Source organism: Homarus americanus, unplaced genomic scaffold (genome assembly GCF_018991925.1).
Source record: "Homarus americanus isolate GMGI-L3 unplaced genomic scaffold, GMGI_Hamer_2.0 scaffold19318, whole genome shotgun sequence".
In the NCBI taxonomy this organism is placed as follows: Eukaryota; Metazoa; Arthropoda; class Malacostraca; order Decapoda; family Nephropidae; genus Homarus; species Homarus americanus.
In genome coordinates, this window is record NW_024732238.1 from 7,562,831 (window position 1) to 7,574,879 (window position 12,049).

Genomic DNA, 12,049 nt, shown 5'->3' on the forward strand with positions numbered 1-12,049 from the left:
GTGTGAGATATCTTTCATGTACACTCTCACCAAAAAGTATCGGTGCAGGGTGAGATCGACGACTTCGGAAACGATACGTATACACTGTGATATGTCGGGAAGGTTGGTAGGTGTATCCTCATAACCTCCCCCCCCACTTGGTGTTGCCATATGGCTGACAATCAGTGTGTTTGTTTTTTCTTTTCGGATTGTTGCTTTGTGTCGACTGAATGATGAGCGAGGATTCGGTTTCGGTGAACTTGGGTATAAAACAGAGGCAATATGAAGCAGTAGAGATCTACACATGCCAAACGACATGGAAACCTCAGAGGGAACATGAGGAGCTATTATTGCCCTTCATAACGAAGGGTTCGGCGTCACAGATATTAGCCGGCGGGTTGGTGTCCACAGGAACACCGCTGCACGATGGATTCGGCGATACCTCGAAACTGGTGCTGCAGATGACAGGTCTCGGAGCGGCCGTCCACGCTGCACCACCCCTCAGGACGACCAGGTTGAGTGGTTTATTTGGTAGCATAAATTATTGTGGCAATATTCACAAGTATCACCAATAATTTTGTTAACAGGGGGCTCCTCATATTTCACACTGTCTATTTATCACTTCCCGACCTTATTTATAAAGGTTTGTTTCACTTGACCAGGGTTGCCAACATACGGCTGGAACAACTCGCCTTTCCCAATACCTAGCGTCACTGGTCTCAAATTGTTCACACTACAGTATGCACCGATACTTTTTGTTGCGAGTGTACGTACGTATGTGAGCCCATGCAAAGAGATAATAGACAAGCAAAGAGAATTTGACAACTGGCCACATACAGTAAGCTACAGTATAATAACAACAGGGCAAGTGCTTGATAAGGTTCACAAGAGAAGACCAATAAGTGTTCGTAGTTATGGGGGGAAATGTGTCAATATTAAATTTCAGTACCGACGACAAAAATATAAAATGAGTAACAATATCACCACTGAACGTCACAAGAAACACGCACACAGCTGTAGTGTACTGTTATTATAACATCAGTAGGTCTTGTGGTCAGTGTATAGGTGTAGCGCAGTGTAGTGTACATCACCATCAATAACAGTCACTACCAACCATTAGAACAACAATTTATAAACGTAATTAACTCACAAAAAAAAATTATTAAATAAATCAACACGTGACACACGGCAACTCCACCACAAGTTGGGCACCACAGGCAATATTTAGAGGAAGCGATACAGGAAGTAAGTGTCAGTCAGAGTCTGGTGAGAGCTAAGACAAGAGGAAGAGTTTGAAGAGGAGCTTACCTACTATTGAGTGTAATCAGGAAAACGCTTCTCACACACAAATCACACTCCAAGGAGGGAATTGTTGTGATTGCAAGTTGCTGGTCAAGAGAGAGAGAGAGAGAGAGAGATGAGCCCCCGTAGTATGGCAGGTACTGTACTGTTGAATGTCACCCTGAGAAGACACATTTTTTGTGGTTGTGTTGTGGTCCTTGTAAACGAAAGTGAACTGAAGATTATTTAATTATTATCGAGAGGTTGGTCTGTTCTTTGTTATGATCTTTATTGTCCAGTGTTTGGTAATGGCACGCTGGATAACACCCTTCACAAAACCTAGCCTAACCTAACCTAATCTGACCTAACCCAACATAACCAAAAATTATCTAACCTAACATAACCTAACCTAATTTAACAACTAAACCTAACCTGACTGTCAATTGAATTACAGTAGGAACATAATAGAATCTAGTCTCATTAAACATACCGAATCCGTCAACATGAATTTGAGTAATGGTATGTATAAATTGGATAATTTCGTAATTAAGAAGATTTGTAACCAGGTGAGAAGGTTGGGTCAGCTTACCCTCTGACCTGACTACCGACCGCTGTGGTGCTTTTGTGAAGATTAGTAGGGTCACTACCTATACCTGACCACTGTGGACTTGTTCTCACCCTCCTCTGTATATATATAACTTGTTCTGCACTTCTATTTTAGTCTGTACTCACCCCTGAAGATGTGAATTACGCCAAAGCGCTTGGGAACTTCGTGCTTTGTTTTTCCTTGTGGTTATCAGCATATACCTGGATCACGCGCACCTATAGTTATTTACTTGCATATATATATATATATATATATATATATATATATATATATATATATATATATATATATATATATATATATATATATATATATATATATATATATTTTAGTCTGTACTCAACCCTGAAGATGTGAATTACACGAAAGCGCTTAGGAACTTCGTGTTTTCTTTTTCCTTGTGGTTATCAGCAAATACCTGGATCACGCGCACCTACAGTGATTTATTTGCACACACACACACACACACACATATATATATATATATATATATATATATATATATATATATATATATATATATATATATATATATATATATATATATATATATATATATATATAGATATATATATATATTGAGTTGGTTTCTCTTTACGCTGATCTACGCACATTTCCGATTCTTAACTATAGAGTACGTTATTTTGTGAGAACTGCACGTTGCTCGGGGGAAAAAAGCTCTGCCTAAGAGTCGCTATATAATTTGTGAAGAACACCACAATATTTAGTGTGCGTTCCTCTTTGCACACGCACACACACAGGAGTGCACGAAGCGGAAGAAGCGCAACCACACCAGAAATTAAAACTTTTTGGAATGAGCCACGTCTTGAAATAAACCGTTACAGACCTCTCTAACTCACACCGTATCTGCACTTGGTAATAACACTGGCGGGAAGCTAGTGATTGAACTCCTGAGGGAGGTGGTGGCGAAGATGAAATGGAAGACAAGGATTGGAAGCCAAACGGATCACCTGAATATTACTCACCCCAGCTTATTTTATATACTGTAAAGATTAACCACGATAACCTAATTTAGCTTAAACTTGACTTAGCTTAAAGTAACCCCTCAGGTATCGTTAAGGTGGTTATTCTTCAAGTAAAACAAGCTTGGGAGTCTATTTTTCAAGTGAAATGAACTGAGGTGATTAATCTTCCGGTGAAATAAGCCGGGGATGTCTAAACTTCAGGTAATCCAGCCAAACTATAAAAACCTTATAATTAAAATAACAAACCAGCAGAGAGGAAGCAACAACAGAACGAGAACTTAACAAAATCGTAAGAAACGTGGAAAAACTGGGAGAAGCATCTTTTAACAAGCCCGTTAATCTCCCCGTGTTGCCAACTATCAGAAGTGGTTAGTTCTACTCTTGTTTCTCTCCCCTATCCTTCCTCCCTTCTCTCAATCCTCCCCATTCTTTCCTCCTTTCTATCTTCCTCCACACTGCTTTATACAACTCAAGTCATTAGATCCACCCAACCATTACACACCTCTACGGTACAATAACCTCCACTTATCACTGTACGCACCGCCCAAGAAAATCATCCTTTACAAATACACGGCACCATATAATCAACCTCTTATCTGGAGAAGCCAATTGAGAAAGACTCCCGAGAACGACCAATAAAATACCACCATTCTGTTATCCCCATTAAAAAAATAACTCTCCACCCAGGAAGTAGTATCCGTTAACCTCCAGTCCTCTTACGTGATGATGGGAGGGGAAAAAAGAGACACGTTAATAACGACGCTTGAGCTACAAGGCATTGAACATCAAACCACACGTCTTTATATCCGGGAATTTGCGACCCACCTCTGCTTTTGATATACGTGCAGTTGGTCCTTACTTCCTTCCTTCCTTTCCTTCTTCTCCCTCCCTCCTGTCCCCCCTCAGTCTTATAAGAACATAAGAAAATAAGGAGTCTGCAATAGGTCGGTTGGCCTGTGCATGGCAGTTCCTGTCGAGAGTTACTACCACTCTCTATCATCCATGAATCTATCCAGCCTCCCATTGAAACTTTCCAGAGTTCCAGCACTTACTACAAAGTTGCTAAGCTTGTTCCACTCGTCCACCACCCTATTTGTAAACCAGTTCCTTCCTATCTCCCTCCTAAACCTAAACTTATCCAACTTGAATCCGTTGCTCCGAGTCCTATACTGCTCGGATATTATAAGAACTTTATCTATATCACCTTTATTGATTCCTTTCACCCACTTGAATACTTCTATCATATCTCCCCGCACTCTTCGTCTTTATAGGGAATACAAGTTTAGTTTCTTTAACCTATCCCGATATGGAAGGTTTCTAAGTCCCGGAATCATTTTCGTCATTCTTCGCTGCACCGACTCTAGTGAATTGATATCCATTCTATAATAAGGGCACCAGAACTGAACCGCATAATCGAGGTGCGGCCTGACTAGCGCAAGATATAGTTGCAATAAGACCTCTGCACTCTACTTACACTTCTAGATATAAAACCCAATACTCTGTTTGCCTTATTTCGAACATTAACGCACTGTTTTCTAGGCCGTAGGTCCGGGCTTACAAGTACCCCTAGGTCTCTTTCACAAGTCGACTTCTCTAGGTTGATGTTGTTAAGGCTGTATACATTGACAGTATTTGTTCTTCCAATATTAAGTACGCTACACTTGCTGGTGTTGAATTTCATTTGCCATTTTTCAGACCACCCCTGCATTTTATTTAGATTCTCCTGTAATGCATTTGCATCCTGCCCTGAATTAATCTGTCGCCCTATTTTGGTGTCATCCGCAAACTTGCTTATGTCACTGCTGATCCCAGTATCTAGATCGTTTATGTAGATTATGAACAAGAGTGGGCCTAGTACTGACCCCTGGGGAACCCCACTGGTTACACGACCCCACTCAGATTTAACACCATCTACCTCCCTCCCTCCCCTAAGTCTTCTACAGTGTACCTCCCTCCCCTAAGTCTTCTACAGTGTACCTCCCTCCCCTAAGTCTTCTACAGCGTACCTCCCTCCCCCTGTGGGATAATCACAAAGAAAATCCGTCGTAATTAATGTTTTGTTACAGGTGTGATGAAGAAGCGAGTCGAGAGGCACCTGCATGTAGCGATGGCGTGTGTGTTGATGGCTTTATATGTCTTCGTGTAAGTCTGTTTTATGTTTATTTACAGTAAGTAAGTCTAATTCATCTTTTCAGCAATATCCTTATTTTCATTTGCTTAATGAAGTATTATATAGGACAGATAATAACGGAAGTTTATACTTGTCATTCTCTCTCAATGAAAATAATAAACATTAGTTCAGATAAATATTTACTGTTGTTGCTGTTGTTGGTACGGGCATCTTACACGCGTCTTTTTTTTTTTTTGCAGCAACGGTGTCCCTGGCAGACCACCACCACCAGGTAAGTTGTGATTTTTATTGGAGGGAAATCTAAACACATAATTCGAGAACCAGACTCTAGCGTGATAACCTTATCAGGATCCTTACATCTATAGAGGACGACAAGTGAGCATCGAAAGTGCACGATTTTGATGAGATTCGATCATGTTATATTTGGGTTTAATCCCCTAATTGATATTCCTGTTATTGTGAATGTATCGAAGTGTCCTGGTCACTTGGTTTATTTCTCTCTACTGTGAATGACGCACTAATAGCCATTAAGCCAGATATGCTTATTTGTTCACTATTGTATTTGTTCTAATGTAGAAACAGTGGGAAAAAAGTTGTATTACCTGAAGATTAGCCCCAGTTTTTTCACCTGATGATTAAACACTTAATCCAACAAAATTTAACCTAACTTAACCCCCAGGTAGCGTTAAGATTGAGATAGAATACATGATAAAAAAAAGTGACACGAAATATAGGCAACAGATTAGTAAATATTTGTCATCTTAGATTTCTTATACCACTTTATACACATTTAGACAACAGAGGGCATCACTATACATACACACACACAGAGTCTAAATCCAAGACTCCTCCCAGCAGAGGGATGTGTTGGACGAGGGTGTCATGTACAACTCCTCGCTGACACACTACACAGCAGAGTGAAGCGACCATTGGGTATGTCAAATTGCTCTATTGTTTACCATTGTTTGTATACCCAAGATAATGTAAGTTTTGGTTGTAATAGAAACTGTATTAAGTGTATGTACGTTATACATAAGTTTTATGACATATAGTTTGTTTTGGTGAACTACTGTTTTTGCTGCAAACTATCGAGAGAGTAGAGAGTCGTATCTTGAAGTGTTTACTGAGATCACCATCCCTCCCTCCTTCCTTCCTTCCCTTTATACTGGTCTACAACACGGTGGTCATATATCTGTTCTTTATAGGAGATAAACTGCAACTGGACATGACGGGTGCTTCTTGGAGGTCTTGGCAAGGTGATGACCCCGGGAGCCCTTGTGTCGACTATGAGACCAGGTCAGTCTAGGTCACTGCTGATGGTGTAGTAATGTCTTTCTTCTGTGGTTGACTTTTGGGGACATTTATGCTGCACTAGACTGTTTGATCTAGCACTTATGAGGAAAATTCAGTGTTTAAGCCTTCAGATGTTAGGTTACGTTTGGATGAATCAGGCTGGTAAATCTCGAGCATTCAGGGTTACCATCACCTCCGATCCCAGTGTTTAGGTGTCGGTAGGCACTCACTCGAAATAAGGAATAGGAAAACAAAAGGGTGTATCTAGGCTCTCTTAACAAATATAGTTGATTGTCACTAATAGGTTCGGACATGATGTGGCGCGAGTGTGGCTGGTGTCCTTCCCGTGTTCTGGCAACACGTGGGTTCGCTACCTGCTGGAGTCAGCGACAGGGGTCTTCACCGGCTCCGCTTACAAAGACAAAATACTTTACGAGGCTGGTGAGTGTTGATGTGTTGTCTGTATGATCGCCACCCTCTGTAACAGCATCAGTCCACTCCTTGTTCTCGGTCTCCCCCACACCCGTCCACATACTCCTCCTGGAGTCTAACACAAAATCATAAAGATACTTGGGGGGGGGGGGTAAATTAATAAGAGGATATATGAGAGTGACTTATTGGTGGTCCTTCAGGGATGTTTGGAGAGATGGAGGCCCCCAGCAGCGGCAGGACCTTGGTGCAGAAGACCCACGGTGGTGCTGTCTACGGCAGTCCTCAACACGACCTACTCACGCGCTACTCCCTCATCAACCCTCATCTACCCACCATCCTGCTCCTCCGTCACCCTGCCAGGTTATTAGTTACATCGTTTAACGGCAAGTCTCCACAGTTCGGGAGATAAGGACAGTCGAGTACAGCGCCAGCCAAACTACCTCCTTGTGTATCATAAAAAGGCTAACGCCCGTATTATTAAATATCGCAGTACAGTACTTAAGTAAAATTGACTAATTCCAATATTATAAATTAATTTTATTGGAATTAGTTAATTTTACCGCCACACCACCCCGTTAAGTACTGTACTGCGGTGTCCCTCAAGACTCATTTTATTTAAAACTCGGGTTGAAACACGACGAACCTCTTCAAGGGAAGATGTTATTTAATAATACGGGCGTAACGCCCGGAGTTTTAAACACCCTCTTCTGTTGAAAAGGGTGTTTAAAACTCTTGGCTTAGTATTCAGAGCGATGTGTACACACTGTCCCTAGCGAGGTGTCAGACCCAAGAGACTTCCCCTCACAACAAATATAGTGGAACTCTACTGACATTACTCTTCAAATATAAATCACGATGTTTCAGTTCTCTGTTCATGATATTTATCTAAGCATCTGAAAGTATTTGTAGTTTTGTCAGAAGAAACAATTGGTTAGTTTCGTCCTGATCATGATTACATTTACCGGGCATCTCTCACACGACAGAGCCATCATCTCCTACTGGAAGTTCTACACATCAAGGACCAGGAACAATAAACACACAGCCCAGATATCACCAAGTATGTTCGGTGGAAAAGGTACGACTGTATATCCTTTTTCTTACTCTCATATTACCTAAGTAAATAAACACAAAATGTTTTGTCAAGGATCTTAATTTGCACTCCCTCGAGAGACGTAGAGTGAGGGGCGATATGATCGAGGCGTATAAATGGAAGTCAGGGTTAAACAAGGGTGATATAACAGAGGTACTTAAACTATCCAACCAGGAGCGAACTCGTAACAATGGTTTTAAATTACACAAATTTAGATTTAGGCACGAGATAGGTAAACATTGGTTTGGAAATAGAGTAGTGGATGAGTGGAACACGTTACCAAACATCATCATTAACTCGAACACTCTGGACAGCTTCAAACGTAGGTTGGGTGGATATATGAGCAATAAGGGTTGGGTGTAAACAGGACTGCCCACTATGGGTTAATAGGCCCGCTGCAGTTTCCTCCATTCTTATGTTCTTAATGGTCCAGTACACAAAGTCTTCACGTCATACAAACACCACCTAAGATAATTCAATTTCGTCCAGAATCTGTTATTTCAGCAGTACATTTAGTGACATATTTGACCATCACAGTAAAAGAGTATACAGTAAATGTTACAAACAACTTTCATTACTCGTCTAACCCAAGAACGTTTTTAACACTCAATTATTCAGAAAGGTCTTGTGAGAAGACTGAACTCAAGGTACAACACGGTACTTGTATGTCACCATGATCATCAACACTCATTCATTGTTCGCGGTGCAAATAACCCCCAAACAAAACATTCCAGCTATTCAGAATTCCATATTTGTAATACGGTGTCTTATCCCAGAGTACACGCGAGTCTTTTTTCTCTTCGTAGGTTTTCGTCAGTTTGTGGCAGAGACGACGTTACTGTGGGAGGAGGTGACGACTGACAGGTTGTTGTGGAGCTCCGGCCCACTCTACGTGTTGCACTACGAACACCTCCTCCAGAACACCACCCATCACCTTCGCCATCTCCTCCACTTTCTCAGGTTACACCGTTATTGTTGGCTTCTCCAGGGTATCATTGTTTAATACCATAGTTATATGCAAAGTGCCATTGTCCAATATGAGAGAAATACACACGCCTCCCCCCAGGGTATCATTGTATTAGACCATCATAATAACACCTCCTCCTCTCCTTCCCCAGGGTACAGAAGGACGAGGGACGGATGGCCTGCGTCTCCACTCACCTGACAGGGTCGTTCAAGCGTTCAGGCAACAACAGCAACTTCGATCCCTTCACGAAAGACGAGAAGATGAGGATGACCAGTGCTGTGAAGAGAGTCAACCGCCTCCTATTACTGCTGGGCTACCCCCAACCTCCTGTTTACGAAGGGTTCCTTGTACCGACCAGTCTATAGAATATAAGGTCTGCTCACGCATCAAAGAAAACGGAACCTCTAGGAGCTCGTGACGTCATTTGTGCTCACCCTTCTTTGGTCGAGATCACATATTATACCGACTAAATTTAGCCTCGGTAATTGTCTTCCTCACATACACACACACACACACACACACACACACACACGAGGGGGACAGCAGCCGACAGAGAGGAAAACATTCTATATTAAATATCACACACACACACACACAACGGTTGCCCCTCGAGTAACGAGGATGGTCGGCCCAAGGGCCACCTAGGCGTAAATTTGTTTAAGGTGTAAAAGTTGTCGCCAACACAACAACCACACCCTGAGATAACGAGCTGAGTGACCAGTGTCAAAAAATAGTCCGAGAAGACCGAACAACTCGTCAACAGCACTGGCTAACCATTACCCCGGAATAATATAGGCAAATCGATTAACATCCAGGTCCCCAATTACTGCTGGGTAGACAGAGGCAAATGGTGTAAGAACATAAGAAAATAAGGAGTCTGCAATAGGCCGGTTGGCCTGTGCATGGCAGCTCCTGTCGAGAGTTACTACCACTCTCTATCATCCAAGAATCTATCTAGCCTCCTTTTGAAACTTTCCAACGTTCCAGCACTTGCTACAAAGTTGCTAAGCTTGTTCCACTCGTCCACCACCCTATTTGTGAACCAGTTTCTTCCTATCTCCCTCCCAAACCTAAACTTATCCAACTTAAATCCGTTGCTCCGAGTCCTATCCTGCTCGGATATTATAAGAACTTTATCTACATCCCCTTTATTGATTCCTTTCACCCACTTAAATACTTCTATCATATCTCCCCGCACTCTTCGTCTTTCTAGGGAATGCAAGTTAAGTTTCTTTAACCTATCCTGATATGGAAGGTTTCTAAGTCCCGGAATCATTTTTGTCATTCTTCGCTGCACCGACTCAAGTGAATTTATATCCATTCTATAATAAGGGCACCAGAACTGAACCGCATAATCGAGGTGCGGCCTGACTAGCGCAAGATATAGTTGCAATAAGACCTCTGCACTCTTGTTACTTACACTTCTAGATATAAAACCCAATACTCTGTTTGCCTTATTTAGAACATTAACGCACTGTTTTCTAGGCCGTAGGTCCGGGCTTACAAGTACCCCTAGGTCTCTTTCACAAGTCGACTTCTCTTGGTTGATGTTGTTAAGGCTGTATACATTATCAGTATTTGTTCTTCCAGTATTAAGTACGCTGCACTTGCTGGTGTTGAATTTTATTTGCCATTTTCAGACCACCCCTGCAGTTTATTTAGATCCTCCTGTAATGCATTTGCATCCTGCCCTGAATTAATCTGCCGCCCTATTTTGGTGTCATCGGCAAACTTGCTTATGTCACTGCTGATCCCATAGTTTCACCCTGCCAGGGGATCGAACCCGTGTGTGTGTATGTGTGTGATGTAAATGTTGAATCGGTTCTTGAGATGGTATCTACTTCCTGTTTAGTGTTACATTCTTACAGTGACAAACGTTACATAATGTTAACTTGCATATTAGTGACTACGTAACGTGTGCATAGTGTCCTAACATAATATTACCTGCACACTAAAGAGGGGTAGTCACTATAAATAATTTTATCTTATTAGCAAAGGCAGTTAACATTATGTAGATGCAGTCCCTATTAACAATTAACGCAACAACAAAAAATATATCGAATTATTTCCTCTTCTATAAACTGACCAGCAGGAAAAGTTCCGTCGGTCTATACCTATTGTCCACAAATATTAACAACAGGGAACCAGTCTACTACAGTCGGACCCTCGGAATTTACTTTTATCCTACTCCAATGCTGGTCAAGTCTGGTCTTGAAACAGCTCACACTTTATGCTGTCAAAACACTCTGGCAGTGGCAGATTGTTCCAAAAATGTGAAGGTTTTAGATGGCGAATGTGGTATTTAAAGGGAATAGCCTGGCTCTCTCCTCTGGGTTTGAAAGTGAATTGGTTAGATATAAAAGGAGTAGAAATAGCTAACGAAGGATAAACTGAGAGAAAAGAGTCAAAGAGAATATAAAAAAAATACGAGGATGAGGACAGACTGAAACGAGACGTGGGAGATGGAGAGGAGTGAATCTACAGGGGCATTAGATTTATCAGTGGAAGGTCAGAGTCGAGATTTCAACGCATTTCAGATACCTATCCTAGAGCTCTCTCGAACGATTTCAGCAACAGAAGCGTCGGCAGCCCAAGCATAAAGCCGTACTGGTATTGCTCCACATGGTTATTTCGTGGTCTCAGTAAGTTGATCAACCAAGGATAAACCAAGAATGACATTAGAAGCTTCTTATCTCCACTTGTATTAACAGTATATGTGTGTAAACGTGTAATATGGGAGGTGCAGTACATTAGGAGAATGTCCCCTGCAACGAACGTATCATTTTCTCTGGTTCTAGATTTATAAAGTCCTTGTTTCAGAGATTGTCAAGTGAAAATTAAAAGAAATTTGACCTTATCTCTTGCCCTTTAAGGTAAATTCCTTTGACAGTCCATGCAATGAGCTCTCAGAACCTTTAAGATATTATTGTCTCTGCTCGCCTTGGGTGAGGATACAGACCTATCTGGCAAGTATCTGAGGCGGGGGATGACCCGCACTTCTTTTCCTTCAACACTATTGCCTTGATTGTTCCACTGTCAGGGACCTCCTACCATATGGAGAGTCACTAAACACATTTTTTTTTTATTGGGCACTCCCCTACATCCTTGTGAAGCACAGAAGCGTTTACAGCGCCCAACAGAGAAGCATGCTAAGTTCATGCTTGCCTTTATGTCTCATGAGTTAAGGGCATAGAAGCCTGAAGAGTCAAGGGCATAGAAGCCTGAAAAGTCAATGGTTTATGTCATCAAGTTATTGGAAGCTCCAACAACTTATCCCTGAATA

The 12,049-nt window shown here is 41.7% G+C and overlaps 1 protein-coding gene across 2 annotated transcripts; it reads left to right on the forward strand.

Moving 5' to 3' along the window:
- The first annotated feature begins 1,246 nt into the window (after nt 1–1,246).
- Nucleotides 1,247–9,567, forward strand: LOC121868196 (WSCD family member AGAP003962-like). 2 transcript variants are annotated; one of them, XM_042368505.1, is made up of 10 exons: nt 1,247–1,418; nt 4,920–4,995; nt 5,224–5,255; nt 5,840–5,917; nt 6,190–6,280; nt 6,582–6,718; nt 6,910–7,069; nt 7,693–7,784; nt 8,606–8,759; nt 8,918–9,567. In XM_042368505.1, the coding sequence occupies exons 1-10, from the start codon at nt 1,397–1,399 to the stop codon at nt 9,129–9,131; spliced, it is 1,056 nt and encodes a 351-aa protein (XP_042224439.1). In that variant the 5' UTR covers nt 1,247–1,396; the 3' UTR covers nt 9,132–9,567. The 2 variants fall into 2 exon arrangements, with proteins under 2 accessions (XP_042224439.1, XP_042224441.1); XM_042368507.1 differs by having other exon boundaries at nt 5,843–5,917.
- Nucleotides 9,568–12,049: the final 2,482 nt, after the last annotated feature.

What these genes read in the sequence shown, in the direction of transcription:
- LOC121868196 (XM_042368505.1), top strand. Translation starts at nt 1,397, where the DNA reads ATGAGCCCCCGTAGTATGGCAG. An exon ending in TGGCAGACCACCACCACCAG is followed by an intron (nt 5,256 to 5,839) that starts GTAAGTTGTGAT and finishes GACTCCTCCCAG; the next exon opens with CAGAGGGATGTGTTGGACGA. An exon ending in CTCCTCCGTCACCCTGCCAG is followed by an intron (nt 7,070 to 7,692) that starts GTTATTAGTTAC and finishes CTCACACGACAG; the next exon opens with AGCCATCATCTCCTACTGGA.